Below are 27,346 nucleotides of genomic sequence, written 5' to 3'. Positions count from 1 at the left end.
ATAAGTACAGCATTTGTTGCATCATAGTGTGTTAGTCACATCATAATTACAAGCAACGTGGAGTTCACACTTGCATCATGGGATCCGCAATAGGGACACATTTCATTTATTTCAAGCATCAATTTTGCTTTTCAATTTCTTGGGCTGTAACTAATGTACTGCAATGCAACCAATGCCATTCTTTTTGTGATTTTTCATGTTATTGATTGTGTAAGAAATAACATGGAGTGTCCTCTTTAAAAAAATATAAGTTTACGTTGAAAACAATATTTTCTTATGTTTTAGAATATCTCATAGTATTTAATTTAATGAGCCCCTGCCTTACATTCATACAAGTGAAAGTTGCTTTTTATATCTATACTTGTTCCAGAGCTATTTGTGTTGAAATGTTTAAGTGGATCATCCTGTTCATGAAACACCTGATCAGTAATCTTGGAAGTTCAATGAGTTTTTGCAAATGACATGCTGTACACTGAAAAGTAATAGCAGCAAAAAATTGTAACAAAATGTAGAAAGACCTGTAGAGCATCAACACTTGGTGCAGGGTATCACAGTTTACCTTCAACATATGAAAATGTAAAATACTGTGTATAAACAATTTGAAGGTCCATTACTGTTTGGTTACACAATTGGTGATTTATACCTGGAAATAGTCACACTTACTGAATATTTAACAGTATATGAGAATTCAGGCATTCTCAATGAATTTATATTGTGGAAATCTTCTCAGGTTATCAGCCAAGTTGTGGCATCATGCTGTCACAACGTTTTGATGAAGTTCCTACTCACCAAAAAGTTTTGACGGTACACCTAAGAGTATGTCCCCAGAATGCTTTGAAGTGGGAAAAGTACAAAATTACTTACTAACAAGATAGGAAACAGTTTAGGATTCACTGGAAGAATCCTAAAGAAATGTAGGTCTCTCACAAAGGAAGTAGCTTGCATAACCCTTGTTAAACTGATTACCAAGTGTTGCTTCCAACTTTAAGATCCCCACTAAGTAGTATTAATAGAGACAGAAAATATTCAAAGAATAGCAGCATGATTCATAATGGAGTTCTTTGAGTAGCACAAGAACATTAGGGATATGCTCATCCAACTACAATAACAAATACCACATGAAAGTTTAATGTTGACATTCCCATGAATTTGTGTCCCAAAAAGCGCGAAATAACACATTAGTTCCTACCACAAGTAGGTCACAAAGAGACCATGGCAATAAAATCAGAGAAATCTGAGCTAGTATGACAACTTATTGTCAGTTATTTTTGCAATGCATCACTTGCGAATGGGCAGAAAAACTGCAAAATGATGGAGATGGTCTCAACATCCTCCGTTATACACAATGTGGTCACTTGTATAGAACAGACTAGCTTAGCGGCCACTGCTTCACTCGTGTAGTCTGTATGACCTGCACAGATTTTTGTTGTTGTTTTTATTTATTCAAATTTTTAGGTTGTTCACAAGTTGCAACACCTTCTAAGCTTTTCAAGCTAATTAAGGCCAAATGTACTTCTGACCAAAACACAATTCTGGTAGCCGGAGTCCAAAGTTTTTGTTAATCATGGCTTTTGCATTTTTGTGGAGAAATAACCATAGCAACTTTCATCCTCTAACAAATATTTTTTTATATCTAACCAAGAAGTGAAATACCAATTTTCATAAATTTAGCTGTAAATTTTTTTAATGTAACAAAATATTTTCTTAAAAATTTTCATCATCTATTGCATTCCCTTAGTGGTTGAAATTCCAGATATTGTCAGCTACTTTACCTCCTTAGTGGTTGAATTTCCAAAAATGCTAAAACAAGTATTTCTTATTTTCTGGCTGAGAAACCTAATATCAGTTTTTGTAGTTCTAGCTTCAAAATTCCCTTAATAGGGATACAATTTTAAAAAGTCTTTCACCCCCTGTTTCACTCCCTTAGGAGTGGAATTTCAGACAATCCCTTCTTAAATTATGCCTACAGTATAAGCTGCACACTCTCTTCAAACTTTGAGTTTCTATCCTTAGCAGTTTGGGCTGGGCGATGATGAGTCAGTGAATCAGTCTGACCCTATTTCACCCTTAGGGGTTGAATTTCCAAAAACAGTGGAACACATATTTTTTCATCTCTAGCCAAGAAGCCAAACACCAGTTTTCAAGGATTTAGCTTTAAAAATGCTTTCACAATGTAATATTTTCATAAAGCATTTCATCCCCTTACAGGTTAAATTCCAAAAAACAGTGACACGCTTATGTTTTATTTCTAATAGAGAAGTCAAATATAAATTTTCATAGATTTACCTTCAAAAATGCTTGCACAATGAAATATTTCCATAAAAACTTGCATTCCCCATTTTACCCCCGAGGACTGAATTTCCAAAAAGAGTGACATGCGAATGCTTTATTTCTAAAAGAAACCAAATAAAAATTTTCAAAATTCTTGCACAATGAAATATTTCCATAAAAACTTTCATCACCCATTTCACCCCCATAGGGGTTGAATTTCCAAAAACATTGAAACACATTTTTTTTTATTTCTGAAAAGCCAAATTTAAATGTTCACCGATTTAGCTTTAAAAATGCTTTCATAACAAAATACTTTCATACAAAAATTCATCCCCTGTTTCACCCCCCCCCCTCCCCCTTAAGGTCTCAATTTTCAAAAACACTGAAACACGTATTTTTTTTATTTGTAACCGAGACGTCAAATACCAATGTTCATAGATATAGCTATAAAAATATTTTAGTACTTATTTTCAAAAAAGGCTTTTGCCCACTATTTCACCCCAACAGGGTTACATTTCCAAAAGTGCTGAAACACAAATTTCTTTATTTCTGGCTGAGAAATCAAGTACCAATTTTTGTACATCTAGCTTCAAAACTACCTTAATAGTGACATAAAAAAAGCCTTCATCTCCTATTTCACCCCCTTAGGATTTGAATGTTGAAAAGTCTCTTCTTAAACAATGCCCACAGTATAAGATCCACACTTTCTCCAAGTTTCAAGTACCTATCCTTAGTGGTTTGGGCTGGGCAATGAGGAGCCAGTCGGTCAGGACACTGTCTTTTGGACGCATATATAGAGAAGATTATGTACACAGTCATGCTGATTAAGGTTTTCTACAGTTTCCATAATTCAGTGAAATGTCATGAAGGTTATTTAAATTAAGTCTTGGTCAAGTTTTTTCTCCATCCATGTCCAACTGAACATATGCTTTACCTTTTCTCTTTCACCATTCTAACAAAACTAAGCAAATGGCGACTGATGACAGTAAGGATGACATGTACAATGTTATTAAAGATGTTGTAAAACATAAATGAATTGCGTCACCAGAAAAATTACTTATTACTGAAATATGAAACAACACACAGAAAGTAAACATGAACTAGGAAATACTTACAACATCTTCTGGTATCTTGAACTGGCATAACGTAAGGCAGCCATTTCGCATCATTGTATCATCATCTCTGTGTGCACTCATACCATTCAGTAACGTACAAATAACACGTCGTCTGATTTTAACAACAAATGTGTACTTTTCTTTTCCTTTTACTATGTAGAAGAGTGTTGCACTGCAAAGAAAATGATTTAATGAATTTCATGACAGGTTTCCACTAAATTTTACAAATAAAACCACAAAACGATGAAACTTTTCATCAGGTTACGAGTATGGAAAATGCAAGCGTTTGTAACGTAATGGAATTATTGCTACTGAAACAAAACGTTAAAGAAATTGACAATGATGGCCTCAACCATTTTGAAATAAGTCTGTGTTCCATTAGCTATCCTTGTGTGTTAACAGAAACAACTGTACAGGAAGCATTACTCAGAAAGTATAAAACGACGAAGAAATAATTAGTTGAAGTGAAAATAAATTTACACACAGTGACCTCGTAAGCTATTACTTTACAAAGTAAAGTGAGTCACTTTACAAATTAACAACCTTGCCTTTGCTGCTGTATATTAGCGAATGTTGGACTGATCAATTACAAGGAACTGAATCATCAGAGATGAAGTTACTTCCATCATAGTGGGACATTCATTACTGGATCATAAAAGAAACGCAAACATTAGACAAGATTAAATGTTTGGACCCATTACAACTGAGAAATACAGACACAACTGTTAAGACAATATCCAACGTGTGTCTAATAATAGGATAACTAAATCTGCAAAACTATATAATCCAATAGGAAAGTGAAACATTGGACATCCCATAAGGAAGCAGTGTAAACAACTCTGAGGTACAACAAGCCAAAAGGACTAATCCTTGAAGATGAAGTATAAACAAGAACATAACTGTGATTTTAAGCTTTCCCAGTGATTTTCAAATGTTCTCAGGAAATCAGATGGCTGTCCAAATAGTGCAATATTTTGGCAAACTGACATACTGTTCTCTTCAGAAGGTTCTGATGACTGACTTATCTTCCACTGGGTGCTGTATTATACACTTCCAGCCCTCCCACTGTCGAGTTCAGTCCCATGTAACTTTTCATGGCTTGTAGTGGCACAGGCTGTTTTGTAGGAAATAGCATGTCACACTCGAGCTTTATCTTAGCCAACGAAATATGTTGAAAGAATTCTTAATGTGTAGGTTAGGCAAAAAGACCAGACAGTCCATTGCCTGTGAAATTCTGTGCGGAGACAGACTAATCTATGGAAGCCTTATGTATGGGGAGTGGCACTGCTGTTATAACATTGCCACCTGCTGTGATGTGGGGCCACTTACTTCATACTGGTGCCACACCAGAGATGAGCTCAGCCCAAGGAATTGTGCAATGGATGATAATGTGCAGCCAGCTGCTTCTCTGTGCAGAGATATGAAATTATGTTGATTTTGGACCTTGGGTGTCGATCTGTCACATAGGCAACATTGTTGATTCAGGCAATTATAACACTAATTTGGTGTTGGAAAGATCTTTAATGTGAACTGCTGTTTATGATGTTGAAGAATATATAAGTTAAACTGACATCAGGGTATTTGTGGATTTGGTGACATTAGCAGTAGAACAGCCTCTCTTACAGCCATGTGTAGAAGAACCATTAGCACCGCAGACCGGAACCGAGTAGCAGGTCTGGTCCGCTACTGCAAACGGCAACCAAATTATTTACAGAAATTGTAAGTATTAAAGATACCCGACGAGACATTATGTGCATTTACAAGTATTACACACTTAAGTAAAAGCATCAATCAGACCACCGTGATGCTGCATCTAGTGTCCTCTGATGGACGTGAATAACAGTGGAGAAGTGGAAAGAGAGCAACTATTACAAGATAAAAAAATTTTGAAAAATTATGAAGATTTTGCTAGCAAGTTAGGCTGGGTGCCCTTGACATCAACAACACTTTTTTTATATTTATTTCCACTTTGGTACTGCGAAGTCAAGAATAATTGTTTATTAGTAGTCGGAAAATAGCAAAAGCCTCTGACTGCAATGAATTATCAATAAAATACAAAGAAGAGTGAAGGTGATGGTTCATGCAACATGAGTGCCCAACAATGAAGAAGTGGGAGCAGCCGACTGAGAAGCTTTCTATCTATGAGCAACTGTCCCTGCTCCATTTACTCATTGGGAATTCTATGCAATAAGACTATGAGACTTTGCTCCACGACACCAACACTAGACAACTCACAGCTGTTGCAGTCCAGGCCGCACACATTGTGAGCTGTTAAAATGCTGACTAAGATTTATTAGTAATTTGAGTAGAGTGTTGTGACTATCAATAATATTAGTTACAATTTATTTACAAAGGAAATAGAGTTGCATATGATTGTGACACTGCGAGTGGGGCAGTCTGGTGGTTAAACAAATACACAAAGAAGCATAAAATATGGTGCCAGGAGCATAAATCTGTGAAAACACGTCATATAGTCTGACGAGTCAACATTTTCATTATTTCCAATATCGGGCTGTGTTTATGTCTGGAGTATGCCAAAAGAAGCCTACAATCCTGATTGCTTGATTCCAATGGTTAAGCACAGAGGTGGAAGTGTGATGGTGTGGGCAGCCATATAATGGTATTCTGCTGGTCCCATCATTACTCTCAAAGGCCATGTTCCAGTCAATGATTTTGTGTGTGTGTGTGTGTGTGTGTGTGTGTGTGTGTGTGCGTCTATTGTTCACGAAAGCCTTAATGGCTGAAGCTTTATTTGTCACAGTCTTTTCGTTGTGCCTATCTGTGACTCAGCATCTCCGCTATGTGGTGAGTAGCAACTTTCCTTTTCATAATATAATATTGTTATATTCAACCCTGGATTTTCCAGTGTTTGATTTTTGTTTGCAGTATGTAACATAAACATAGAGGTGCTCTTAGGTCTTAACTGTTTGATTACTTATAATGTTCACTTAGACTTTAAGAACAAAGCACTATCACGGTACAATGATAAGTCCAAGCATAAGGTATTGCTTAAAAGTAATGAGGGAAGAGAACTCTAATGCATGCCTTTTGGCGATTAGCAGTATACACAGAATTAATTAAAAAAAAAAGAACCAGTATTATTAAGTGATATAGGATCCATGTAACAAATAAGAGAAATGGCTCAGGAGTCGAAGGTATTAACTAACGTACAGAAACAAGAATATTCCAGAGGTATTTTCTGACAAACCTGGAGTTATTGGTGAATAAATGTGTAAAAAAATTACGGAAGATAGTACACCATTCTTTTGTAAACCAAATGCTGTTCCCTTAAATTTAAGACTAGCAGTACACGAGGATATTAGCAAAAATGGTAGAAAATAGAATAATTGAAAGAAGCAAGAGCATTTGTAATAATCCACTACAAGTTGTACGAAAATCCACAGGAGGCGTACGGTTGATTCTAAATGTGAGTGTGTTGAATAAACACATTGAAACAGAACATGATTGCCCAGTGTGTATAGCAGAACTATTGTCAAAGTTTGCAAATGCACAATATTTCAGTTCAATGGCCGTCACTACTGACTATTGGCAGGTGAGACTTCACAAAGATTCCAGAGCAATTACTGCCTTCCTCTCTGAAGGAAAATTGTAAAGAGTACAATCGTTTGGTTTAAATATTTCAGTATTGGTGCTCATAAGAGCAATTGATGAAGCCCTAAATAATGAGTTACTGCAAGATCTGATAATTTATGTTGGTGATGTATTGATAATATCAAACATAGGGAATGAACATTGTAATTTACTTCCAAGGACTTATAGTAAACTCTACAAAAAGGGTATTACTATTAAGTTACCTAAATCACACTCTGGGAGAAGTGAAATTAAATTTCTAGGACACGCCATGGGAGCTGAAGGTATACAATCAGACACTGACAGAACAAGGGCAACAAAAGAGTTACCTGAACCCTGAAATATGAAACAATTGTGCTCATTTCTGTGGCTAGTCGGATTCTACGGACGATTTATAAAAGGATAACCAATGAATGATCCGACACGTCTGCCTTTATTAAAGCAGTTTGGAGATGTAATAAAGAAACTTCAGAGGCTTTGGTAATATTAAGCAGGCATTAGTCCAAGCCCATATATTCAAACATCCAAAATAAATGAATATTTCAAGTTTTCTACAGATGCATCAGATTGCAGAATCGCTCGTAAATTATTTCGAGATACGTGGGAAAAAGAGTTAGGTACTCATAATACCACATCATTCAACAGCCAAAGCTTAGATAAAACAGAAATTAACTACACAGCCACAAAAAAGGAATTACTGGTGACAGTTCCGAGTGTACAAAAATTTCAAACATTAATGTGGGACTCAAAGACAGAGATATAAATGGACCATTAAGCCTTAACATTCTTAATGAAAAGCGGACTCCACAGATTCGTCTGATGTGCTGGGTATTAGTCGTACAAGAATATGAAACAGATATACACAATGTAAAGGCATCTCTCAAAACAGTACTAGACAAATTATTGCGACTTCCATTAGGAATGAGAACAGTAACAAAATCTGAAGGACCTGGGTCCATCTTTGGAGTGAATTTCATGAAATGTAACAACCCAAATGTTGAGGTTATGAAAATCAAAAGGAGCACTAGACAAAATGCATCAACATACTGCAGTGAAAAATGGTCATTAATACAACAAAAAGCTTTACCAAGTACAGAAACAGGCTTACTGAAAATTCACGATGATGCTTTGTTTTGCAGAAATGATCAAAGTTCCAGTTACTGGAAATTGTGTATTTCCTACAAGACAGGATACGACTTAACATTGGTAAATACACAAAGGATATGGACATTTTGGTACCAGAAGACGTATTAAACATATTATATAGTTTTAATGTTTTAAGAACTAAAGTAGAAAGGTGACAAATATAATGAGAGCTTGTAGAATGCACCAAAAACTAAAGGAAATCACAGGGTGTCTCATGAAAGACACCTGGGAGGGGTCCATGGGTCATATGGAGTGTTTGCTGGCTATGGCTACTGCATCTTCTGGTTGTCACTATGTGCATTTCTCGGACATCAATGCTTTGCACGTGCCCCCGGCACAGTGGGACTGAGTATACTGATGTTTTCTTTTGAGTTTTTTTGTGAAGTGTAATTGCTTCAAATATTATTGCTAGATGTCATTATTGCAAATGTGCTGAATCCAGGGCTTTCCTGGCCTGTACGTCACTGGGACTGGTCCTCACACAGAAACACTACCGTGTGTCTTCTGTACTGTGTGTCTGAGAGTTCGGGTGTTTTGTTTTGAGTTTTTCTATTCAGTATGGTATACACTAAGACCCCCTGGTTAGCAGTGCAGTCTAATGCACTGCTTTCCGGGTGGGAAGGCATGCCGGTCCCCGCCACAAATCCACCTGGCAGATTAGTGACGAGGTCCGGTGTGCCGGCCAGTCTGTGGATGGGTTTTAAGACTGTTTTCCTTCTGCCTCGGCAAACACGGGCTGGTTCCCCTTATTCCACCTCAGTTACACTATGTCAGTGATTGCTGTGCAAACACTGTTTCCACGTATGTGTACATCATAATTACTCTACCATGCAATACTGTGTAAGTGATCAAACACGTTGGAAGGAAGTGAATGATTTGCTAACATCTTAAAACATATGAAATGTATGTATAATAGTAAATCGAGCAACAGGAGAAAAGGGGTGTGAAATTACTACAACACTTCTCCATTGTTAAGAAGGTAACACAGTACACAGAAGGATGCGAGCCGAAATAAAATGGTATAAGAAAGATTGTCAGTAAGTGGACTCATAACTGAGATGGCCTGGGTTAGGCAAAGTGAACCTAGAGAAGGGATAGCACTGAGCATTTTCTTTTTTTGTAAGGCTAGGCGGACTCACGGATGAGATGACCTACACCTAGGTAAGCTGGACTCATAGACAAGATGACCTTTACTTTTGTAGGGAATAGATTAGATTTCATACAGAACACTGACCTGTCAGGTATTACGAATAATGAAGGAGTATTTTCCTCTCTGAGTGAAGGTAATGTATCAGTTCTTATAAGAAATTAAGAGACAGTATTCCGAAAGCATCCTACAAATGGGAAAGCAGCATTAAATACAATGATAATGTTTGCAAGAGAATATCGAAAGAGTTATAGATTATGATGTAAAGGAATATAAGTGAAGAAGGTCATACTCATTCCGAAATTGTATGGAATATGGTTCCTCATGCAGGCAGATGAAAAATAAATTTTAAAGAAATACATTCTGAAAAATGTGCAAAGGTTATAGATAGTAAAAATAAACTAAAATGGAATAATGAAGTTTCTATTTTCTCTTGTTCTCAAAAGAATACAACAACATGACTAGTGTTAAAAGACGTGTAAAATGTCACCGTAAGTCTCAATAATAAAACATTACAATTGTATAAGTTATGCAAAAAGCAATATGAGGTCAATGTAAAAGAATGATTCAGACATCTTCCACCTCCATGGCAGGATACATATTGTCACAGGCCATATTTCAAGAAATGTCACACTCAATGTTTAACTTAGCAGATGAAATATGTTGGAAAATTTTTTAATGTGTAAATGAGCCAAGAAGACTGGACAGCCCACTGCACGGGAAATCCTGTGCAGTGATGGAGTACCATAGAAGCATTATGTTTTGGGAGTGGTATGGTCTTTAAAACAGTGCCACCGGCTGTGATGTGGAGCTGTTTACTCCATGCACTCTGAGATGAGCTTGGCCCATAGAATAGCACCAAGGACAAGAATGTGCGACACACTTCTTCTCTGGGTGGAGATATGAAATGCTAGTGATTTTGGACCTTGGATGATGATCTGTCACATAGAGAACACTGCCTATTCAGGCAACTGTAATACTAATCTGGTGTTCTGAAAGAATGTTAATGCAAAACAATGTTTATGATGTTGAAGACTATAGAAGTTAAAATGACAGGTTAAACTGACATCTAGATATCTGTTGATTTGGTGATGTTAGTACGAGAACAGACTCTCTTACAGCACCACACATAACTGCCAGGTGAAGATGGATGATTAGCAAAGCCGGCCAGAACTCAGTAGTGGATCCTGCAAATAGTGACTGAGTTATTTGCAGAAATTGTGAGTATTCAGAACACCTGATGAGAAGGTGTATTCACATGCACATATTACATACAAGTACAAGCATCAAGAAAAATACTGCGACATTGAAAGCTCCACTGGGAAGGAGGCTGGTGATACTACTGATGCAGAGGAAGCATTTCTCCATGGTATGATCTAAGCTCTTCAGCTGGGCATGGGATGAATGGATCTACCCATAGACTGTCATTGTGCTTTGAGCATGCTCAAGCCAAGATCTTAATTCTTACTTAGTTAGAAACCACTGTCTTTATCTATGACCTTCATTGCCTTGGCTCCTTCAGTTTCATGGCATGCTTGATCTGATGGTGGCTCTAATAATTCTTCTGGTAAACTATTTGAAAGTGCTGCAGCTTCAGTGCTAAGCTCTCTTGTTCAGAGTATTCATGAACCATGCACAATAGAATGGTGAGTATGTCTTTTCATTGTGAAGAAGCATGACAGCTGAAAGCGTGTATGGATAAATTTGTATGTGTTGATTTATGGTAAACGCGGTCTCTTAGTGTGTCAACTGGTCTCCACTTTACCAGCACATCCAGGAATGGAAGTTGGTTGTCCTCTTCAGTCTCCATTATGAACCAGATGTTTTGATGAAATCAGTTCAGATATTGAAGAAAGTCTTACAGACGCTGCCTTGCACGAGGCCTGATCACAAACATATCATTTACGCATAAGAAAAAGGATGACTTTTGCAAACTGCTGATTCAAGGGCTTCTTCTTCAGGGGCCTCCATCAACATGTTCGCTACCTCTGGTGATAGTGGGCAGCCCATCTCCACTCCATCAGTCTGTTCATAAACATTTCTATCATAACGAATTATGTTGATGTGAAAATGAGCTCAAAGACTTTCTCTCTAAAGAGGCCAAGAGGTTCTCTGAGAGGTGTCCTAGTAAAGAGAGAAAGCACACTGAAGCTCACCAAAGGTCTTCCTGGCTTAATTGGAAGCTCTGAAATTGGTAGATGAAAAGAGCTGAATTCCATATGTGTTGTTGGCAAATGTCAACAAAGCAACCTGGCATTGCTTTCAGGTGTTTTGCTAACTCTTCTGTTGGTGCATCAATGATGCTTATGACAGGGAGGAGTGGAACCCCTTCCTTATGGACTTTACACAGTCCATACTGTATTAGGGATCTAGGCCCTCTGAACGAAGTGTTTTCACTGTCTTTTCTTGGAAAGTGTTATGGAAGAGTTTGATGCTCTTCCTTTTCATGTGGTTTTCTGTAGGTGTCATCCTCCAGTGGGTTGTACAGTTTCTTGTATACTGAAGCACAGCAATATTGTAGAATTTCCTTTGTCGGCAGGTAGGATGACTTTCTCAGAATCTTCAGGAGATGCTTAAGCACATTCATCTCCTCCTACGAGAGTTTTGGCTTTCACAATGTGTTTCTTCCTCTACATCAAAAGAAAGAGAAAGGACAAGCTGTTACACTAAAATGACAGTGTCATCAGCATTGCTATGAAAGTTAGTCCCTTTCCAAGTACAGGTAAGATTTCATGCAACTGTTTTGTCTGTACAATTGATTACAGTTCTCTGTGGCAGTTCTTGTATTGATTTCACCACAAATATTCACATTAAGTGGATTGTCTGCATGTTGTTCACTGTTCTGCTTTGTTGGTCTGAGACCAGCTGACAGCATCTATCTAATCAGGTATTTGATGCATGATTTTAGGCTTTCCCAGCATGTAATGGCTTTATGTCGTCAGGTATCCAGCTGGGTAGCATCGTACAAAGGGTGTGATGCTTTGGCAAGCTGTCTTGTTGCCAGTAGTCATCAGGACCACCTGTACACGGCAGTAAGAGGCAGTAGTCATGTGTACGTGAGTTGTTCTTGTGTGAAAGTGTGTGTTCTTTCTACTTTAGAAGAGGGCACTTTGGCGGAAAGCTTAAATGTATGGCAGTCTTTTTGTTGTGGCTTTCTGCGCCTCAGTGTCTCCTCTTTGCTGAGATATAAAGTGTCCTCTTCCCATCTCTTCGAGCCTACACTGTGTGTGGCAGATCCTTTCCCTAATCAGGGCCAGGCTGGTTCATCTGGTGATCTAGTTTGCAGCTGAAGATTGAATGTGATGAACAACCTTCACAAAAGGTGGAATGATTCAGTTATCACAGCATCTTAACAGAAGAAGACAAAGGAAGCCAGAAGGCAAGTTTTCATGTTCCAAAGCTTGTCTAGCTCCTTCACTTTGTTGTAAATTTCTTTCCTGTAGAGTTACTTGATGTGTGATTTTATGCTTTCTCAGCACATAATGATTTTGTAATGTCGTCAGGTATCCAGCTGGGTGACATCGTCCAAAGGGCGTGGTACTTTGGCAAGCTCACTTACTGCCATTAGTCATCACATGGCAGCTAGATGTAGTGGTCACATGTGTGAGAGTTGTTCTTGTGTGAATGTGTGTGTGTGTGCTTCCTACATCAGAAGAAGGCCTTTTGGCCGAAAGTTTAAAGGTATGGCAGTCTTTTTGTTGTGGCTTTCTGCAACTCAGTGTCTCCTCTATCCTTTTCAAAATATTACTGGTACTAGATTCTAAACTTTCCACTGTTTAAACATTTTACTTCATTAGCTCAGCAAATTTTCTAAAACATCTCATTAGTATGGCACTCTTTATGCATTTCATTTACAAACAAATTTTGATGTTAATATTTGTTGGCAAAAGATTAAGTATAGCTTTTGGGATGGTGATTCACTGAACAGTGTTTTCCTTCATAATTTGAGACATATTTTGCAATGGTACATAACATACTGCAATTCAAAAGACCTCAATGGCTGTAGATAAGTAGAAAACAGGCTCAGATATGACAGCTGCAATTAAATATGAGCTGAATAGTGATCAGTGTGTAGAAAACTGGTTCAGGTATGTACAACAAATCTGAGATGGGACAATGTCAAAATGAATTACCAATGCACAGATCAATATGGAACTCAGAGGTGTGGTAATTTAGGGGGGGGGAGGGGGGGGGGAGAGAGAGAGAGAGAGAGAGAGAGAGAGAGAGAGAGAGAAATAAAACCATAATGATTATAAAACAACTGACCTTCTAAATGAAACACCTGATTCTCCTCTTCCAAACCATATAACTAAACACTTGCACAGCAGGCACATGAATGGCCACACCAATATTCCCCAACGTAAGCAACTATTACACGAATGCTGTATATGACTCATAAAACAATATGTACTGTTAATTATTCTGTTGCAAATGATAAAAATAAGACCATTTAGAAATTTCCTTTTATGCACCTAGTGAACTCTCCAGGAAATACTGCCTTGAAGTAGGACTGTCCATGTTCACATGATACTGAAGAGCTATGCTGGCAGGGTCTGGTCTTACACAATGAACCAGATGAAATGTGCCTCACAGCCCAATCTTCCCAACTCCTATCACTCACCCTGTCACATTTTTAAGGAAAGGGGAGATTAGCCTTGACAGTTGTAGAGAAACAAATTTATCTAGGGGAAGGCTACTGCAAAGTCAAAAACCATGTTCCTCCAGGTTGGGGGTTGGCGATGGGTTACCACTCCATCACAGAAAACTTTGTAATGGTAAATATGCTACAAGGAACCCTTAGAGTATCATAATACAAAAATACACGAAAAGTGAGATACCAAGGTATATGAACTGGGAAAGGAATATTTGCAGTTTTTATATAAACAGTTGCCTCAATCACGCTAGTCATGGAGATCAAAGATATATGAAGGCTGTTCAAAAAGTAAGGAGACTTTTCAAATTGCACGGGCAATGTACATTCGATTGTTGATTTTTTTATTTTTTTTTTGTAATGTTGGTACACGTGTTACCAACGTATGTTCACAGTTTCAATGTGTACAGCATACTTTGTTTGTTTTTGACAGACAGAAAGGTTAGATGTGCTTTAGTGTGCTTGGCAACTTTCGATTATTATAAAAAATGGAGCAAAGAATTTGCAACAAATTTTGTGTGAAAAATGGAATCAAGTGCTCTAAAACACATGAAATGTTGACAGTGGCATACGACAAGTCTGCTCTAGGTAAAAAATAAAAGTTTACAAGTGGTAGAAGCTCTTCCAAGATGGCTGAGAAGATGCCAATGACAAACCTCGCTCTGGACACCCCTGCACATCAACAACAGATGGTAATGTCGAAGCTGTGAAGAAAATTGTTTTGGAAAACCATCAAATTACCGTAAGAGAAGTTGCTGAGAATGTTAGCATATCGCTCGGCTGCTGTCATGCAATTTTTTTGGATGTTTTGGGCATGAGACTTGTGTCAGCAAAGTTTGTTCCAAACTTCTCAGTTTCGATCAGAAGAACCGCCGCATGTGCAACACCCAAGGAGCTCTTGAATGACGTCATTGTTGATCCTGATTTGCTCAAAAGGGTCATAACTGGTGACGAAACATGGGTTTACTGTTATGACATCAAAACCAAAGCCCAATCGTCCTAAAGGAAGCATCCCAGACAGCCAAGACTGAAAACAACATGCCAAGTTCGATCAAATATCGAAGTTTGGCTCATTGTTTTTTTCAATTACCGTGGCATAGTGCATCATGAATTTTTGCCTCCAGGTCATACTATCAATAAGGAGTATTACCTTGACGTTATGTGCCATTTGCAAGAAGCAATAAGCAAAAAACATCTGGAGTTGTGGAAAACAATTCATGGTTTTTGCTTCGGAACAAAGCACCTGCTCATTCATCGCTACTTGTGAGAGATTTTTTGGCCAAAAACAATAAGACAATCATGCCTCAGCCACCATACTCACCAGATTTGGCCCCCTGTGCCCTTTTTCTGTTCCCAAAACTGAGGAGACCTATGAAAGGAAGAAGATTTTCAATAACTGAGGAAATAAAAACTGCATCACTGGAAGTACTCAAGGCTATACCAAAAAGTGCTTAAGTGATTTGAGGATTGGAAGAAGTGTTGGCACAAGTGTATTATATCTGTGGGGGATTACTTTGAACGGGACAACATGAATACTGATGAATAAACAAATATTTTGTCATAAAAATATAAAGTCACCATACTTTTTGAACACTCCTCGTAGAATCGATTGAGCTGTTTTACAAGATGTTTGCTGGAAGGATTCTTATGTCTTTGATGTTAAAAAGCATGCAATCTTTTATGGAAGCTGCAGTTCAGGACACAAACTGGATATGGGATTCTGTGAGAGTAAGACTCTAGCTGCGAGTCTTTCTGGGTTTTCATCCATGACCCCTAAGGACAGCAGTATTAACAACAGACATAAATAGATGTAAATATCATTTGTGAATTTCTGTACACCCAAAGAATGAAGGAAATCCCCAAGCAAGGGATGATTTCTATGCAGAATCGAAGATTGTGGTTGATGCCATTCTGAATAGGAATTGTGAAGTCTCACTGGGTGATGATATGAGTGCCAAAGTGGGACAAGAAGATGTATCCATTCAACAACTAAAAGACAATTTACTTGAACTCAGCAATCACAATGGCACCAGGTTCATCACCTCTGCAACATCAATGGGGATGTTCATGAGAAGCACAAATTTCAAATGGAGGGATATATACCAGATGGTAAAACAGTTAATCAGATGAATCACACTGCAATTGACACTAAAGCAATGAACTGGGTGATGGATGTAGAGACAACACGTGGTGCAGTGTCTGTGAGCAATCACTTCCTCGTAAAAAGCTGGCTACAAGTACAAACCACAGCCAGAGTCCAAACCAAAATTAAGAAAGTAGTAAGCTACCACATCACTACAAAGACACTACAAAGAAAGACAAATTTCAGGTCGAGCTCTGTGGCCACTTTGAAACACTGCAGAAAGAGGATTCACTTAATAACCCAGACAACATACAAAAAGAAGTAAGGGATGCTGTAAATGAGGTGGCAAATGTAGTCATCAAGAAGCATATGAGGAGCAAGAAAATTGGATTTGGGGAAAAATGCTTTAAGGCATTAGTCAAGAGAAGAGAAACCAAAGGGAGCTGGCTGTGAGAGACAGATTTTGCACTAGGCAAAGCACAGTTGAAGAAGTACTGAGAACTACCCAAATAACCCTGAGGAGAACAAAGAGAATATACATCAAAGAAATGATAGAGGTGGCTCAAAAGAAGATTTCTTGAGAAAAGAGGCTCACAAGATTTACTGTAAGTTAACTTCTTTACGAAGGAATACTAAAGCCACCGAAAATCTGTTAAGGGTAATAATGGGCTCATATTCACCAACAAGTTTAACAATGCTGAGAGATGGAAACAATACTTCAGAGAGCTCCTCAGTTGTGGTGAACCTAAAAATCTATTCAAATTCCAACCTCCTGACATGGTAATTTAGACTATCGACCATCTACACTCTCTGACATAAAGAATCAGACAATGAACCTGAAGAACAACAAAAGTATAGAAGACGATGGAATCTTGGAGAAGTCATTATGCTAGAGGTGAGAGACTCCACAAGAGAATTCACCAACTACTCAAGACAATCTGAATTACACTAAACAACCACAACACTATAGCCACCGACCTACTATCAATATAAACAAACCCAGGTGATAGCAGCGTCACCTGGTGAGGAATGACTGTAGTAGACACATGTGCAGTGCATATAAAATCAGTGAGCATGCTACCAGTGTGAAGAATGTGGAAGGCACGTGATCTGAGTCTGGTCTGGAGACTCAGCCCAAGCATTTTGGAAACTTCAAGGAGTGCAGTGGTGACTGTCTTCAACATGTTGCAAAACCATTGGGAAAGCACATCCAGATGTCATGGAGTTAGGTGGCCACCACTCGTTACAGATGTTGGACACTGTAGGCTGGGCAGACTGGTAAAACAGGACAGGAAGCGAAACGTGGCAGAACTTATTTCTGACTTTAATGCTGGGCAGAGTGCAAATGTGTCTGAACACACAGTGCACCGAACACTCCTACCAGTGTGCCTTCACAGCCGACAACCTACGCATGTGCCAAAGTTAACACCATGACATTGGGAACTATGACTGAAACGACGGGAACTGCTTCTTGATACCTGCACTGTGGAACCGAGACAAGCTGGCGGCAGCCCATTATGCTCTGAGTAACATTCACAGGGGCTTCCAAGGGTCCTGTGGAGCTTGTGCTAGGCACCACGATGGCCAAGGAGTGTTGTACACTGGTTGCAGGTCACGTACATCCCTTCACGATGATCATATTTGCCAATGGTAGTGGCATTTTTCAACAAGAAATTGTACCATGTAAGAAGGCCAGGAATGTGATGGAGTGGTTCAGGGAACACAGTGGCAAGTTCCAACTGATGTGGTGCCCCCCCCCCCCCCCCCAACTTGCCAGATTTGAACCCGATCCAACACTTCTGGGATGTGACTGAATGTGGATTCAGAGCCCATTGGCCTCCTCCCTGAAATTTATGGGAATTGGGTGACTTGGGTGTGAAGTTGTGGTGCCAACTCCCTCCAGTGACCTACCAAGGCCTCATATTGATTCCATGACATGATGCTTCACTACTGTTATCTGTGCCAAAGGTGGACATTCCGGCTATTAAACAGAAGTTTGTAATATTCTGGCTGACTGGTGTATGGAGGAGATACAAGAAGTCTCAAAGTCAATGTCATCTGCCCCATACATAAGGAAGGTGACAAAATGGACAAAGGAATTGCCCTCCTGAATGTCTGCTGTAATATCCTGAGTATACTGGATAGAATCCGGCCATCTGCAAAAGAAGTGATTGGTGAAAACCAGGGTGTTTTTAGAAAGGGCCACTTGATTGTGGACAACACCTATGTACTGTGACAACACTCTGAAAAGATGTTGTGAGAATACAGTGAAGAACTTCATGTATTCTTCATAAATTTTAAGAAGAATACAACTGCACTCACCAGGAGAGCCTGATGAATTGCCAAGTTTGGAATAGCCATAAAATTTGTCAGTACAGTTATGCTAAAGGTAAAAAAAAAAGGTAAAGTGAAGCTTGGGAACTCAGACATGGGGAGCTTTAATGCAAGCACAGTGCTGAGACAAGGGGATGGTGTGTCACTGATACTGTTCAACATGGCAGCTGAAAAGGTAATAAGGGAAGCTTCCTGTAAGAAACTCTAATGTATCAAGGTAGAAGGTGAGAAAACAACACATCTCTCATTTGCAGATGATATGATCCTGTTGTCCAGATCCAAGGAAGAACAGATGGGGATGCATGACAGAATGGAAGTGGTAGCTAGCAAGATTGGTCTTCTTGTGAATGAATCCAAGACAGAGTATCTGGTAACGGGCAGGACGTATGCCTATTCCAGACAATCGGAACCTGATCCTTCAAAAAAGTTAATAAATTTAAATACCTGGGGTCATGTTTATAGAGGATGTATCATGTGAGGCAGAAATCAAAGCAAGGCTCTAAGATGCAAACCAATCATACTTTAGTTCGAGTAAGCTTTTTAAATTGTGCAGTCTCTCAGTCTCTTAAGGACTTCATATATACAAAACACTGATCCAACCCATAAAGATGCATGTTGTAAAACTTGGAGTGTCTGGAAACAAGACTCAAATAATTTTCTCATTTTCAAGTGGAAAGTCTTAAGGAAGATCTAAGGTCTGGTTCAAAACAAATCACTTGGGAATGGAGGAGTCACCATCATTGTGAGCTGGATGAGATCTGCAACAGATCAAATATTGCGGGCCTGATGAGAATCAAACAGTTGTTTGGGCAGGGCATGTCATTCAAATGGATAAAATACCGATGGCCTTCGAAATCCATGGCTTTTATTCCCTGAGGAAGAATGCCACCGTGCAGACCAAAGATAAGATGAGATACTTGCTGTGGGACAGCATATATGGTGACTGGTGACACACAGCAAGAAATAAAGCACAATGTAGCCACAGACCTCTGGGCCTGATCTATTTAAGCAAAGTAAAGTAAGCAGTCAAATAAGTAAGTATGCAACTACTGGGGATGGTGACCGTTATAGCTCAACATCACTCTGTGTGCTGTAGGCAGAAAATATTTCCTATGGAAGTATCCTGGTCTGAATAAAACCAAATAAAAATGATTTTAAAATCCAGAGATCTGTCTGCTCTACCACCCATAAACGTCATTTATCTGTAAAACTCCTCATTTAAGTACAACCAATATTTGATGGGTAACAGACAATTATGATCAAAAGATTCACAAGCTATGAGTGAAGAATTACTTGGTAAAAAATGCCAATCTGAAGCTTCAATGAAGTGGCTAAAACATAGTGGAATGCAACAGCATATACACTTGGAAAACTTGCTACATGATTTTCAGTGTATTTGCACTGCAATATTCAATTATCAAAATATTCTGTTGTGTTTTACTCACTTCACTGAAACTCTAGATTTGCACTTTGATGAGGAGTAAGGAAAATGTACAATAACACACTTCTATTTTAGCAAATACGGCTCCACAGAGCATATGTTAACACACAGTATTTCAAGCAAATGCTTAGCTTTTGGTGAAATAATACCTCAATAGAACTCTTGTGAAACTGTTGGTCATAATTCTCAGTAGCAAGCTATTGTGTCTTCAGGGACTTGCACTTTTGTTTTTTAGATTCATGCACTTTCAAACATTAATTGTACACAAATGCAGAGTTTTACAGATGAATGGCCTATGTGGGTGGTAACCCGGACACATCTTATGGATGAATGGCCTATGTGGGTGGTAGCCCAGACACATCTCTATACCTATTTTAAAATTACTTGTATTTGATTTTTGCTATTTGAGCTGGGTTACTTCTACTGTCAGTAATTTCATCACCAAAACGGGTTTAAATGCACTTTTAAAAAGGAGAATGGCAACTTGCAAACATTATATCAGGAAAACAGAAAAGACATAAGTAAATTAAACTGTAGAGCTCACAGAATTCTCCAAAATTCCTTCATATACATATACAAAGCAGACAAATAAAGTTTTATAAATACCTGCCAGAAATCTGTATGTGTTTCTCATTTATATGGCGATCCATTGCTTCAAGAACAACATTAAGTGCATTGTTCATGTTCTTACATGTTTCGTAACGAAAGAGATGATAGAGATCATTGAGCACTTTCTGAAGTACATCTGGGCGATCAATGTAAGCTGCAGCTGCAATTAAAATTTGTTCCTCCGAAGCATCGCCAGATATCTGAACAGAAAGTGAATTCATGAGTAATACATTACTTCTTAATGACAGCTACATTAGGTTTATTTGTAATAAATACAAAACAATTACCAATTTTGCAGGGATATCATGCCGTCTGCAAGCAGAATGTTGTGTGCCATAGAGACCTAGGAAATCAAATGGATTTAAAACACGAGAATTAAGCCCAGGAATGTCAGAAGAAGGTAACGTTTTTTCATTCGCAGTTACAAATGACGAAGCATGTTCTGCAACACCTACAACAGAATATTCAGTTTGTTGAAGCACAAAAAAGTATGCTCTGCACAACAAATTATTTTTTAAAAATGGGTTCACAGCTATCTTACCTGTTCCAGCTAAGTTGGTGCCTGAAATATCCAATGAAGTTAGATTTGGCAAGCTCTCAACAAGTGTAGCAAGTACCTGATTCTCATTCCTGAAAGTTCCATGCTTTTCATTTGACTGCGAGATATCTAGTACCCTGGTAATGATGAATGAAAATTCAATATTTAAATCAATTTTTACCAAGTTAAGAAACAGTTAAATAAACAAGTTTTTTAGCTCATTACAAAGGGGATGGGAAAATGTTTAATGGCATTGTAGGTCAAGAGCATCTGTTTGGAAACAGGGAACCAGTACTATAAGAACATTGACAAAGAATAAAACTTGGTTTTGTAGGTACTCCAACAAGGAATCAGCTACAGAAAGAGATATAGCATTGATTGTTTTATCGCACAATATTGATATGCTAATGGGAGAGGGCAATGTAGCTATTACTTATGATTATACAGAAGAATTGTATAGGGAAAAATATAACTGACATTATTGCACGTTAACTTTTGTTTTATTTCTCATGCCAAAAAAATGGTTGTACTTCTGTTTAATGAATACATCAGTTTTGTGATATATTTGTTATTTTTAGTCATCAAGGTCTAAGGTCCTTCATCACAAAATATAAAATGAAGACATATTTCAAAGGTGGACTACACGTTTGCAAATTACACATACAGATATATACCACAAAAATTGTAAAGGCACTGAAAGTTTAGATCATTTGACACTGAATTTCTGTGGTACTGAAGTTGGTCTTTCTTATGTGGGACTAGAACACATTTCAATAAGTACAAATTATCAAACACAAAAAAGGTTATCTCAAGGTAAGTAAAATAAAAGAAAAGCAAAAATGTGGGACGAGGAGAAGGAGGAGGATGAAAACAAAAAGAGGTGTTAATACACTGACTGAAAATAAAAGTAATATTCAGATAAATAATGGCAAAACAGCTTACAATGAAAAACACTGACAAATAGAAATGCAAATTTGGTTGGTTGGTTTTTTCGGAGTTGAACAGACAAAACTGCCAGGTCATCAGTCCATTCATCCTGTATGTACTGAAACAGGCCAAGCCCTCGCACAAAGGATACAAAAGGAAAATACTGGGAAGCCTGACTGTAACCAAACTACAACAAGACAGAGATAAAATCAAGGAGAAGTGGGAGGGGAGTGAGAGGAAGTGAAGTGGGTGAGTCCCTCTGCTCAGAATGCATCTGGAGGACCCCGGGGCATGGTATTTGGGGGGAGACACACCCTCTGCGTCCAACCATCAGTACCTCATCCTTCGTTACTATAAGTAAATGAGCAGCACAGACAAGATGGTAAAATTTTAGGAAAGACAAAACACAAAACATGGCAAATATAAAAGAGTAAGGAGAATAACAAGGTGGGAAGGATAGGAGCCAGACAGGGCCACTGAGCAATGGCCACCACTCCCCTGGGCCAGAGCAGCAAGGGCTTCCCCTCCAACCTGTCAAGTGATCAATGAAGCCAAACTGTCCCACCTCACAGAGGAGAGTTCTGGGAGCCCATTTCCAAAATCAGCATCCTGGTTGCCAACTTCGCCAACCAGTCAGCATGTTCACTCCTTGAAATTCCATGATCAGGGGTCCAATCAAATCCAGCTTCATGTAAGTCAGAAAGAATATCCTGGATAATAATGACTAATGGGTGATGAGTGTAGCACTGGTCTATACACTGAAGGCTGCTCAGATATTCACTGCAGATTAGAAGCATCTTGCCAGTACAAGAATGAGCATGGCTAAGGGATCATTTGATGAGCACCAATTCAGCAGTGAAGACCCCGCATCCATTCAGCAGGGAGCATAGTTAACTGCACCTTGCATGTGTACATGCAAAACCGGTTCGTCCACTGACCATTGAGCTGTCAGTGTATAACACTTCCAAACCCAGAAACACTTTGAGGAAAGTCAGGAACCGCCAGTGAAAAACCACCGAGTCAACTGAATCTTTCGGTCCAAAGAACAAACTGAGACAGATCTGAGTTTGGGGTACACCATGGAGGCATACACGATTGCTTCCTGACAAAATGCAACAGTGGGAGAGCTGGAGTTCAGAGCAGAGACGCTGTATTTTAACTGCAAATGTGAACCCAGTCCTGGGTTTTAACTGTGGGAGGTGTACCTCCTTACTATGAAAAAGGACACAGTAGATTGCATGTTTAGGGGAGCAGCATAAGTTCACAGTGTAACTGAGTAGCTGTTGTTGGCACCTGATCTGTTAATAGAGCGACCCCAGCTACCATGAGTTGACTGCTCACAGGGCTAGTTTGAAAGACTCCTGTTGCAAGTTGGACCCCACTTTGGCATATCAGGGTCCAGTGACTACAATGTTGAAGACAATAATGAAACATATGCCAGACTCCCATAATCAAGAAGGAACAGGATCAAGGCTTTGTAAAGCAAACGGGCTGCACCTCAGCTGGTGAACTGAGGCAGCAAAGTGTATTAAGGTGTAGCCAGCCCTTTTGCTTAAGCTGGCGAAGATGGGGAATCCATGTTATTTGGGCATCAAAAACCAGTCCCAGAAAGTGATAAGTCTCCAAGACATTGAGGTAATTGGTCATCGAGTTAAAGTGGTGGTTGTCAAACAGTGCAACATGGACAGCTGTGGGTGAGGGCCCTTGAGTGCGCCTTTCGAATGGCATCCTACAGTTGGCGTTCAATAACATCCACACTATAGAAGCAATAGTAAAAGCAAAAATTGTCAGCATGTGGTACTGTGAGCTTGATGGCCACTAGACTGAGAGGGACACTCAATACAGAGCCCTGCGAGACCCCACTGTCTTGGATGTGGTGGTGGTGGAGGGGGGGGGGGGGGTGGTACTGGAGGTAGCTCCAACTTGATGTCAGAAAATACAGTGCAACAAGAAGTTCTGGATCCCACTCATGCAAGGTGGTGAGGATGTAGTGTTGCCATGTAGTGTTACAAGCCTTTTGCAGGTCGAAGAAGACAGCAATAAGGTATTGACATTGGTCAGAAGCTGCCCAGATGGCAGATTGCAGGCAAACCAAGTTACCAGTAGTGGAAAGGCATTGGCGAAAACTGCCCTGAGATGGAGCCAAAATGCCCGAAACAAGGAGCCAACACAGCCACTGGCTCACCATGTGTTCAAGCAACTTAAAGGTAACATTGATGGGAGTAATTGGACGATAGCTGTCCATCTCTGTTGGTGCTTACCCAGTTTCAGTACCAGGGCAACAATGCTGTCTCATCACTGACACAGGAACATACCCTCGCTTCAGATACAGCTGAAACTGGTATGGCGATGGCGCTGACAATCCACCCATGTGTGTTTCAGCATTTGGTTGTGGATGAGATCTGGCCCTGGGGCTGTATCTGGACAAAGGCGAGGGCACTAAAGAATTCACGCTCAATGAATGGAGTGTTATATGACTCCAAGTGGTGTGCAGTAAACGGTAAGTGCATTCATACCACCTTCTGTTTGAGGACATGAAAGGTAAATTTATAGTTTTCAGATGCAGAGGCTTGAGCATAAGGCAGAGCAAAATGTTTGGCAACAGCGTCTGGGTCAGAAGAAGAAAATGCAGGCAATACATTCTGAGACATTTCACCATTTGGATGGAGATAAGACATTCCAGACGGTAAAATCCTGATGCTTTTACCCAAACAGCCACAGCCTCCAGAGCTGCATCAAAAGGCACACGTTTACTGTATACAGAATCCCGAACATATGTGCAAACTCCACCCCACACCTTATCATAGTTGACGCATCTCTTAAAATACCCCCAGTAGCCATGAAGGGCAAGGGTCCATGTTGCTGGAATCCAAGCTCCCTGGAGGACAATGCAGAAAGCAGGAGAGCTGCTTAAGATGCCATAGTTCAGCTGGGTAGTGAAAAAATCTACAATTCCATAGGAGAATCATGCAGTCGATATACGGTGAGGGTGCGAAGGGACCACAGAGGCATGTTTTGCCCCAGGGTCACTTGCTGCCACCGGCTGAGAGGTTATAGTATTCACACACACTGGTTCTGAGACATGCTGAGTGGTGTGATCTGGGGCCTCTGAGGCCAGCGGGATCCCCGCCTTGGCCACAGAAGCGGACCACGTGGGATCCAGTGGCATGGGGACCATCGGAATCTACTGCTTCTTGGAAGACTTCTTTTTATCTTTCTTGTTCTTAGGCAATGTAGATGAGTGGGAGGGCTTCTCTCAATTAGTTTCAGGGATTGAGGAAGCCCTACCATCAGTAGCCTGTAGCTTCTTCAGCCACTGGCTGGTATGCAGTTACAGATCAGATGAAACCTTGGAGGAAAGTGTCTCGAGGGGTTCCTTCCTGTTTGAGAAGCTGGAAAATGGTGATGTGTTTCCAGCTGGGGGATGGGGATTGATCCCCTGCGGATGAGGAGCCATTGCTCCTAAAGTGAGTATTGGGTAAGCAGCAGGAGGAGAGCCCCAAATCACCACAGGAGCAGTCACTGTCGAGTGGCCCTGAGGGCCCGCTGCAAGAGGTGTAATGGGTTGTCAGAGAGGGTGACATCGTCATAGCTGTAGTGTATGCCACTGTCATTCATGCAGGATGTAGACATTCATACTTTTTCTTGGACTCTTGGTATGTCAATCTGTCCAGTGTCTTCCTGTATATTTTCTCTCTCTGAGAGATGGTGCAGTCTGTTGAGCAGGAAGAATGGTGCTCTCCATAGTTGACACAGGCATGGGGAGGAGCAGAAGGAATGTTAGTGAGCAATGGTCGACCACAATCCTACAGATTGGGCTGGTGATGCAACACGGAGATATGTGCCCAAATTTCATGCATCTGAAATGCCATGTGGGGGTGGGGGAGGGGAGAGAAGGAAGGGGAGGGGGGATGGGGAGGTGGACGTACAGTTTCACACCACTTCGATATGCCATCACCTTTATTTTTCCAAACGAGTTGCCCTCAAAGGGCAAGATTGAGGCCCTAATAACAACCCTATTGTCCTTTGGCTTCCTAGCGACATGATGGACAAACTTTACACCCCATCACTCCAAGTTGGCACGTAGCTCATTTTCAGATTGCAAGAGGAGGTTATGATGGAAAATAATACCCTAAACTATATTTAGACTATTATGGGGAGTGATAGACACCAGAACATCACCCAGCTTGTCACAAGCAAGCAATGCCTGTGACCGGGCAAGGGATGCTGTTTTAATTGAAGTTCACCCATTCTTTGTTTTGGAGATGGTTCCAGGTTCTCAAAACATGTCCTCTATATTCTCTATGAAGAAAAGAAGCTTTGTGGTCAAAAAAGAATCCCTACAAGTCCTTGTACAAAGCAAGTATTGGGGAGAAGGGACATTTTTCTGCCTATTACTTAATGCTATTTTCTTTCCATGGTGTAGCCAGGGAAGGAAACATTTTGGGGTCGTATCTCTCTGTGCCGAATGAGTTCTTTCCTTCTGAAGAGACAGCTGGGGCTGTACGAACACCAGCAGGAGAATGCTTCATCTGCAAGTTATCCACCATGGTACCACACACACCGAAAGCGGGCTCCCCGCATGGGCGTCACACAGCCTCTGCAATGGCTACCTGGCCAGTAATCTGTTGCTCAGAGTCCCTGTGCCTCAGTCACAACAGACACATACTCCTTGGCATATATGGGAAGTTTCCAGCTCAGGCACCAACAGTGTGATTCCTGTGTGGTCATGGGGTCACCACTGCACAGGTACTTGACGACCCCCCCCCCCCTTTCCTCCCCCAATCAGCACACACAAAAAGTGAGATGGTTTCCATGCTGGGTTTTGGGTGAACTAGCTTATTACGAAGGAAGGATGGTAAGGTGGAGCATACACCACATTGGGCAACCTTCCCTACATGACCCGCACTTATGAAAAATTTGGAAAAGTGGTGGCAGGTCAAGCCCAACATGGGGACTATTTACTGATTAATGAGAGATGTAGAGTGTGCTGTAAATGAAATTGAAAACTAGGGTCCTAAATCATGTACCAGGTCCAAGCAGGGTCTGCACCAGGAAGACCATCCAAAGGGAAAACAGGGGGGGAAAAGGGATAGTGGAAGTATAATCTTTCAGCACAGGAAGGGAAGTAGTGCTGTAAAAGGCTGGGGCCCCGTGGAAGCCAAGCATGTTCTCTCAAAAAAGTTATGAGCCCCCTGGGAGGAAGAATGCAAATATTCCATATTTAGTTATCACTAAATAATGACCCCCCCCCCCCCCCCCCATCCCCCCAGGTTGTACAGTAACTGCTTTGGCTGAAAGTGAGAATCGCTGAAATTTTAGGCAAAATAAAGCTCATTTGAAACAAGAACTTGAAACAACAGTGGTCAGTCCATTCCACTAGTCTGTCTATAGTTGATGATGATGATGATTTAGCTGAGGGGCACTCAACATCATGGTCATCAGCACCCTAACGAAAAGTCAACATGAAATCTCATGAGTGGGGATGAAGTC

The 27,346-nt window shown here is 40.0% G+C and overlaps 1 protein-coding gene across 2 annotated transcripts in view; it reads right to left on the bottom strand.

The window, feature by feature from the left end:
* Window positions 1–27,346, bottom strand: part of LOC126248413 (protein zer-1 homolog) — a 171,780-nt gene that overhangs the window by 81,304 nt on the left and 63,130 nt on the right. For both annotated transcript variants that reach the window (XM_049949387.1, XM_049949379.1), the window contains exons 3-6: window positions 20,930–21,063; window positions 20,676–20,839; window positions 20,386–20,588; window positions 3,387–3,558 (exon numbers count right to left, since the gene is read on the bottom strand). In XM_049949387.1, the coding sequence (XP_049805344.1) occupies window positions 3,387–3,558; window positions 20,386–20,588; window positions 20,676–20,839; window positions 20,930–21,063 (673 nt within the window). The remainder of the gene's footprint in view (window positions 1–3,386; window positions 3,559–20,385; window positions 20,589–20,675; window positions 20,840–20,929; window positions 21,064–27,346) is intronic.

The sequence above is a fragment of the Schistocerca nitens genome, chromosome 1 (assembly GCF_023898315.1).
Source record: "Schistocerca nitens isolate TAMUIC-IGC-003100 chromosome 1, iqSchNite1.1, whole genome shotgun sequence".
NCBI lineage: Eukaryota > Metazoa > Arthropoda > Insecta > Orthoptera > Acrididae > Schistocerca > Schistocerca nitens.
The sequence above is the reverse complement of the archived record's forward strand: the minus strand, read 5'-3'. Positions and strand labels throughout refer to the sequence as shown.